Source organism: Neltuma alba, unplaced genomic scaffold (genome assembly GCF_004799145.2).
Source record: "Neltuma alba isolate B1F8T4 unplaced genomic scaffold, ASM479914v2 tig00000201_pilon, whole genome shotgun sequence".
Lineage (NCBI taxonomy): Eukaryota > Viridiplantae > Streptophyta > Magnoliopsida > Fabales > Fabaceae > Neltuma > Neltuma alba.
Window position 1 is genome coordinate 265,148 of NW_021631957.1, and position 8,782 is coordinate 273,929.

Below are 8,782 nucleotides of genomic sequence, written 5' to 3' on the forward strand. Positions count from 1 at the left end.
AGAGACTAGAAATACTTATGAGCTATTTATGAAATGCTTTGGCTGAGTATGTAGATTATCTGCTTGAGGTGTTACAGTAAGTTAAAAAAGAAAACTAATCATTTTCCAAGTCAATTAATATATTTTACATATTTAGTTACTTAGGAATTTTTAAGGCTTTCTAAGATAAGTACAACTTGAATTATACATTATATTGTATTGATTCGCTAAGGTGACTAACAATTCTTTCTTCACTTTACTTTTGACAAAAAAAAAAAAGTGGCTTTGGTAAGTAAAATAGTCATTTGCTCATTTAATGCTTTCCGCTTGAAAAATAAACTTTTCTTTTGAAAATAATAAGTTAGTAATATTGATAAACATATTTCAAAAATTAATTCAAGTGATTTATCACAAATAATAAATATTAAAATATTTGTAATGGCGACACAATTTAACTTGAATTCCTATTTCGAACAACTTTGTTAATAACACTGTAGAACATAATACTTCCGGTTCTAATTATAAGACCTCGTTTGTAGTTTACAAACAAGGTCTTATAATTAAGACCGGAGGTAGTATGTATGAATGTATGACTCAAACAACTCTCTTGATTTCTTTGAGATACACAATGTTCCAATGTGTGACTCGAACTTCCTACTTTAACATTTATAAAGTTGGAATAGATATACTGATTTGAACTACTAACTCGAACCGAGCAGTCTTTATATAATAAGATGCAATCTTAATGTTTTGCTCTTAAATGGCTTAAGATATAACTCTTTTATTGTTGTCAATACTAAGATAAAGACTTAGAACATTGAGATTAAGTGAAAATTGAACTAATTAATCTCTTCGATGCCGGAAACTCTCGCAACTTCCAACAATATTCTAGAAAGTCTAATAATCTTCTCGCTAATTTCATCTCAAGTCTCTCAAAATGGCTTAATTTTATGAAGTCCTTTGAAACTATTGTGAAATTAAGTTTGTTTTAAATGACGTGATTATCATTAATGAAATTTGCTATCATTGTCTTAATTGTTGTTCTTATTTGATAAGTTAAAATTATTACTTATTAAATTATTATCATGATATTTAATAAGAAATTATTCTGAAAGTTGTCAGTGTCTTAGTTATTGTTGTCATTTGGTAAGGTAGTTGTTGCCTTGCTGAATTGTGTTGTTATTTCGTTTTTCCATTTTTTCAGATTTAAAATTAAGGAGGTATATTTAGATAATTTTACTATATAATTTAATCTCTTACCTAAGTTCTAAAGACTTTACAATAATTAGGCCATTTTGAGATCTCGAATTAAGATTTAATTTGGGATATTTGTTTGTCTCTCTTCCAAAATTATTATATGATTAGAGATTTTATTATTATTATTATTATTATTATTATTATTATTATTATTATTACTCCTCCGGTCCTTAATATAGGACCCAATTATTGAGTTGGTTTTGGTCCTAAATATAAGACCCATTTCTCATATTTATCAATTTTCTCTAAATTACCCCTATGGATACTCCCTCAACTATAATCAAGTAGAAGAGGGAGATAGGGTATTAAGAAAGATGATTATGGTGTTTTAGGAAAAACGCATCACATTTCTCATAATTAACTAATTTATCTAGCTTCTTTAATCTAATCAAATTAGTTAAATAGGTCTTATATTAAGGATCGGAGGAGTATTATTATTATTCAGTTTTTCCCTTTTGGGGACAGCATGTTTGACATGAAGGGCAGACTGCTAGTCAGGAGTGGGCGGGGATGGCCAGTGGCGGCAAGCAGTCTTCCCCGAAGGACCAGATGTTTTTGGGATATTAGACAAACAAATTATTTAAAAGAGAAAATTTCAGTTAACTAATTTTTTTGGGACAGACCAGTAAGGAAAAATATTTAGTAAAAAGGATAACAAAAATTAAAATTATTTAAAAAGACTAAATATTAAAATATAGATCTTAAAATACCAAATTACTCCCGTCCACTTCCTTCGTTCCCTTTGCGATTCTTCCGCACTTGTTTTTATTCAATGGCTTCTCTCCTCAATTCCAGCACTGACAAGCTATCCAAGCTCGACATACGATAGTGACAGTGAATAAATAAAATATAGACAAGTCAATAAAGCTTATATGTTAATCCATGTCTACAGAACATGCGAAAATCTAAGATCAGACTATGAAATTAACTACAAATATGCATATGACTTGCAATTGTAGAAGCAGAAGGAAAAACCAATTGAATATTTCTCAACAGGCCAAAACGCCAAAACAGTATGTTGATGGTGGGGGGACAAACATGCATCAAATACATCCGAAAACAACCACTGATAGATTAAGAGCTTCTCACAAATGCGTACGATGAGTTTCAATGGTTTTCTGATTTTGTATGGAGTGAGGTACATGCTAATGGGAAAGATGGAACTCACTGACTGTCAAATAATTGAGATGTCATAAAAAAGAATACAGAATGATTAGTTATCAGTAATTTAGTCTTTCTAAACTTATATTTTAATATTTGGTCTTTTAAAATATTCTAAGTTTTATGATTCTTTAACTAGATATTTTGAAAAGAAGACAATAAAATACCCTAGAAATTTTAAAGGATACGGTGAAATTGAAAATTCCAATTCAAACCCCTTGAATTATTTTAGAATTTTCAAATCTTATAAAATTACACAAACGCCCTTTCTTTGTTTTTTTTTTTTGAAAATATTGTCACCTCAGCATTTCCAGCCATCAAAGCTTGAACACTAGCAAGGTCGTCTGTGTTCAAGCTTTGATGGCCGGAAATGCTGAGGCTAGTGGCTAGCTGCCGGAGCCTCGGTGACATGTCAGAGGAACTCCAATACCCAGTTGCCAGATCTCTAGTGACTACTTTTTCTTAGCTATTAACTACTACATTTGTTTTTAAAACTCCCATGATTATCATTATTTAGCTATTGACTACTATAGTACTAGTATTGTACTTGACTACTTTCATTTTAAAATTTTGGTGACTACTCTCATTTAGCTACTAACTACTTTACTTTTGTTACTGACTATTTTTGTTTCAAAAATTCAAAAAATACATCAAGTATTATTAGAGATCTAGTAACTACTTTTTGTTTAGTTATTTACTACTCTTGTGTAGTTAATAGTTACATAAAAGTAATCATTGAAACTTTGAAAATAAAAGTAGTTAATAACTATATAAAAGTAGTCATTGGGAATAAAGACAGTGTTGTCATTTTATAATATTTTAAAATTCCAAAATAGTGCAAGGGCTTTGATTTGAAATTTTAAAATTTATCTACTCCAATTTATCCATTAGTATTTTGGAGGATATTTTCATTTTTTTTCCCAAGTATTTTTCTCGGTCTTTTATTCTAATTTTTCCTTTTTTTAAACTTGTGACTTTTTTTTTTTCAATAGTTAATCCTAATATCATCCCCTTGAAAAGTTTCTATCAAAATTTTCACAAAAAACAACAAAGGTTCTGTTTAATCTGAAACATTAAAAAAGGGAGTAAGAATTGTCATCGAAATTAAAAAAATACGTTAAAAGAATGTTTAGTATGTGTGATTACTTACTACTTGAGATTACATATATTCATATGAGAAATACCATGAGATGATATGGTATTTCTCAATCCCACTTATATAATATTGTCTAATCTTATATAATAAGAAATTACTTTTTAAATTTTAATATGAATTTTTACCATTTATTTTTTATTCTCGTTACCAAAGTTTCTGTCAAAATTTATAAAATTTATAGTCATTATTTTCACGTGAGAAATTAGAAAATATTAAATGCGCGCAAATGGAAAACCAAAATGACAATCGCCCATGGCATCCCAAGCGTTGAGTAGTAGTGCGACTGCAGTGAGGCCGGCGGTCACCGTTTCACCTTGGAAACCGCAAGCAGGACACCGTACATGGTGGCAGTCTTCTTCACCCTGCAAAAGTAGAACCGGTAGACTTTCGTTTTCCGTTGGGTCGGTACGGTGTAAAGCTGTGGGACAAAACAATCGTAGGTCCTTCGATAATTCAGTAGTTTATCAAGGGCTTTACGGGCCATGGACCGTGGACAAATCCGACATTCGAGAGGTGCTCTGCCTGTCCGTGTTTATAATTTTACTTGCCACATCACTTCACATGCCCTTTTCTATTCCTTATTTTAGTTTCTCTCTGCTTAGGTTTTCTAGTAGAGACTTCAGTGATCTTGATGCATAAATGTACTGCTATATTTAACACTGTATCATATGGTAATCTTTATAAATTTGTTAGTGACAGGAGTTGAAAGTTTCAATCAATTGCCATATCGATTCTATATTTTCCCCATTCGATATTATCTTCTTCTTCGTTTTTTTTTTTTTTTTTTTTTTTTGCGTAAGTCTATTCTGGTTTATAGTTAGTTGATCAATGAAGATCGAGTATAACGTGATTCAGAGGCTGGTATAAGCATGCATTTAAGCCCTTGAACTATCATGCGTAAATTTAGTCCAATTTCTTGCTGCTTGCTTCCTGCATCATTGCACGGGAGATATCATAAATACTATCCTGTTCGGTTTGGTTTCGATGCTGCCACATTGTTTTGGGAGGAATCTTTTTGTCTTTTGCTCATTCTTTTGTAGGCTAATGATTGTTTTCTTCTGGACCAAACTTGTTTAGGCTTGGTTGGAACTACTCATATCCTATGTCATGTAATTTGTTACCTGTGCAATGTGGGCAATTTTCAGCCTTTTCACTGAGACCTTGCTTTCTATGGCAGGTGATTTTGTACAGATCAGGATTAGTGATAGCTGCTTCATCATTTGTACTTGCTGCATCTGCAGCCTTTTTGCCTGATGATTCGTTACTAAGTTCCACTATCAAGCAGAATCATGATTATTTGTATGTTGCTGGGTCTTGTGGGTTAGGCTTATCTCTCTTATTGATTCACATATATGTGTCTGAAATAAAGCGCACTCTACAAGCACTGTGGGTGCTTGGCATTCTTGGATCATGCGCAACCTACATAGCCGTTGCTCAACCAGCTAATCAAAGTTTGATACATTGTATTCTTGATAATCCTTCAACTGTCTGGCTTGTTGGTCCTTTGTTTGCTGCCTTGACTGGACTAGTCTTCAAGGAAGGTAATGTATCATCTATTTTCTTCAATTACCTCTGGATTTATGTGTTTATTTTCCAAGTTGTCTGATTAATTATCATTATCAAGGATACAAAGGAGTGAGAGTAGAAGACATTTAAGCTTCATTGTTGACAGTTTCCCCGAAAATGATATTGTTATCTCTGAACAGGATTGTGCTATGGCAAGCTGGAAGCTGGACTTCTGACATTTGTTATACCTACTGTTCTTCTTGGCCATCTGGTATTCTTCTCTTTACATCTGTAATTATTTATCTCAAAGTGTGGTTAGTTGATTGTCTGCTTTAACAAATGATGTGGTTTGGTGAGATGATTAAACAACTTCGTCTTTTCCTCGTCAGAATATATATTTATTAGGAAAGATTATATTAACTGCATTGTTTTTGGTGTTAGATGTGAAAAACGACTCCATAGCTCCCAATTGTATGCTGATTTAGTTAATATTTCATTGCCAACTAAGGCTTAACTGCATGAAATTCATTTTCCTCTCATTCAAACTGGTACTTTTGCACTAGAGAAAAATCAGTAGCAATTAGCTTCTTATGCCTCTAGCTATATTGAGTTCTTGCTGTCCTGTGACTTTGATGTCTTTTTCAACATCTTTTTGGCTCTAGTTTTTCCTATTCCGCTAGTCCGTTTTTGCTCTTGCAAAGTCAGTAGTGAGCATGGGTTATTGATATGTGCTCCTATAAGGTCGCTTCTCTCCTTATTCTATCTTCTAAAGATAAAGCCTCTGAATTTAGTTTCATAATAAAATTTTCGCAATCAAAATGATTCATTGCTTTAGGCAAAGCTATGGCTATTTAACAGACTCATGGGTCCAGGGCTGTTATTCCGATATCTGGAATCAAGAGGTGAAATCATATGCGAGGTGAAAGAAGAAATTTGAACATAAGTCACTTTGGACTAGTAGTGTGATGTCATGGGAGGGGGAATGACAGAATTAATGAGTAACTAACAGAAGCAAGTGTGGACTAGGGAAGTGAGACTGAAGGTTGCTGTTATATATATCACGAAGCATGAGCTGAGAGCGGAGAGCAGAATTCAACCTGGTCGTCTCAAGCTTAGTAGCCTCTCAAAAGCAAGAGAATATTTTCTTTTTAATTTTTTTTTTTTTTTTTTTGGTTTTGGTTTTTATCCATATTCTCACTGATTTCTGCAAGTCACTGAGCATTAATTTCCGGTATTTCTTCTGTCTAATCATCTTAGTTCTATCCACGTAAATAACTTTCCCACTAGTTCCAAACATAGGAGTTAGTTTCTAATCCACAGATATTAAGAAAATTAGGTAAGTTGTTTATTTGTAAAATGTGTATGACTTTTTTAAAAATACCCCTCCCTTTAACTATTGATATTGGAGTATTGTCCACATAGCTTATACATCGTACAAGAATCTGCCCGTTAAGGTAGTTTGTGTTTTTAAAAAAAAAAAAAACAAAACAAAAAACAAAAAACCATAGTAAATATAGGAGACAGAGGTGATTAAAATCTTGTATTTAAGACCAAAACAAACTCTTAACTAGCTCCTACATTTAGGATTGGGGGAAGTCTTTTTTTTTTTGGGGGGGGGGGGGTTTTCAAAAAGGGAGTACAAGATTAACAATAAAACATGATCTAGGGCCAACTAAAGACCTTATGGCCTAATAATTGATTCGAGCCTACCCGCTATTTTCTTTCAAATAATATTGTCTTGGCTGATCTTTGTCATCTAACTAAGTCTTGAGAGGTTAGGCAAAGCCATTTATGGGAGGATAACATTTGGGTTAATTTAGATTGTCAATTAACGACCACATGGGCTCTAATTATGACTTTTCTACTAGTAATCAAATAAATAGAAGCATTTTTTCTTTCAGTAAATAAGGGGCCAGTTTGTTTAAGATGAAACAACCATAATATGGATAATTTGAAAAGCCCGTTTTCAACATATTTTGATAAGGTATTTAATTAGCTTTTTCAAGAAAGTGACTATTTGAAAAAGGTAATCCAATTGATCTATCAAAACAAGATTACATAAGTGATGGTTGCATCATGTTTACAACAACAAGAACAACTCTTATCCCATTAGGTGGAGTCGGCTATGAGGATCGCACAGTGCTGTTGTGCTCTATCAACATCCAAGTCTTTAGATATGTTATTGACTAGAAGATCTCATTCAATGATCTTATTGAGCGTTTTCTTTGGTCTTTTTTTGCCCTTTGCACATGTCCTCAAATGATGTTCGATCATTTTCTCTTCAATAGGCGCTATGCTTACTCTTGCTCTGATAGTTGTATCATGTTTACCTTACCAAAAATCTTTTTTGTCTTAATACTATCTCTGATTCTTAATATAAGAGCTAATTGATTAATTTGAGTAGATTAATAAAGTTTGTTAAGTTAGTTATTTGTAATAAATAGGTGTTAATCTTCCATAGAATACCCATGCTAATCATGTGTATTAGCTAGAACTACTATTTGATGGAATTATTAACATTTGTAACTATTGAAATGACTACTTTGGAAAAAATGGATAAATATGGGAGCAAAGTGGATTGAGGTCCTATATTTAGGACCAAAAAAATGTCAAACTAGCTTTTATATTAAGGACCGGGGTTAGTATTAAACTAACTAGCCCTGAATCAGTAATTCATGTTGTATGTGTATCTGGAATAATAAATTGTGATGCCTTGTGTGTTGTGTGCGTTAGACTGCTATTTTTCACCTCTAAATTTGCAGACTGGCTTAATGGATAATGAAGTTAAACTTGCTCTACTTGCTGCATGGATGGTCCTTTTTGTGATATTTGCTGGGAGGAAGTTTACTCAACCAGTCAAAGTAATTTTAATTTAGTCTTTGGCTGAAGATTTCTCGGAAAACGTTCCATACCAAAAATTCATAACATTGACCCTGGTTTTGTATGAAGGATGACATTGGTGACAAGTCCGTGTTCATGTTCAATTCTCTTCCGGATGATGACAAGGCAGCCTTACTGGAGAAATTAGAACAGCAAAAAATTAAGTAATGAGGGTTCGGCTGCATAACTACAGGATGAATTGCACTAGCTGGATGAGGAGATGCTGGGAAAAGGAAATCTTAGTACAGTATGGCGTTTTGTAATTTTAATACCATCATATAAGGTAACTAGATTTTTTCCTGTGTATGGTACAGTAGTTGTAATTTGACTAGATAAAAATGGATTGAATTGAATTAAATTTCTATGGATAAATTGGAAATAAAATGATATACTGTAATATGTTACAAGTAATTTGTATTAATGTGGAGTAGTTTTTGGTTATTGTAGATAACGATATGTTTCTTTTTTTGGGTAATAGATAGCGATATGTTTCATCAGATTGAGTAGTTATTATTATGATTAAAATCAAGGTTCTCATTGCATGAATAATATTTTTGACAAATTTAGTTTGCATTAGCATTTCTTGAAATTAAATTTTAGAAATTATATCACATTCCTCTACGTGGTTCCTGGGGCGGATGTATGTTTGCCAATTGCCGGGTACCGGAGGATTGGGGAATGGTTGATTTGGGTCGCTACTCTTCAAAAGCGAAGTGGAAACGAATTCAGAACTTTCTCCATATTAATTTCATCTAATGCTGTGGTAATTCGCTTTTCTATAGTGGCGTTTCACAGTTTTTAACAAGTTAAGAAGGGCCTTAGCTGGCCCTTCGCCGTTGAGTT

General features: G+C 32.8%; 1 protein-coding gene across 1 annotated transcript; it reads left to right on the top strand.

Moving 5' to 3' along the window:
- The first annotated feature begins 3,805 nt into the window (after nucleotides 1-3,805).
- LOC114756181 (uncharacterized) lies at nucleotides 3,806-8,390 on the top strand. The gene is made up of 5 exons (XM_028945131.1): nucleotides 3,806-4,066; nucleotides 4,731-5,094; nucleotides 5,260-5,330; nucleotides 7,822-7,920; nucleotides 8,009-8,390. The coding sequence occupies exons 1-5, from the start codon at nucleotides 3,806-3,808 to the stop codon at nucleotides 8,105-8,107; spliced, it is 894 nt and encodes a 297-aa protein (XP_028800964.1). The 3' UTR covers nucleotides 8,108-8,390.
- Nucleotides 8,391-8,782: the final 392 nt, after the last annotated feature.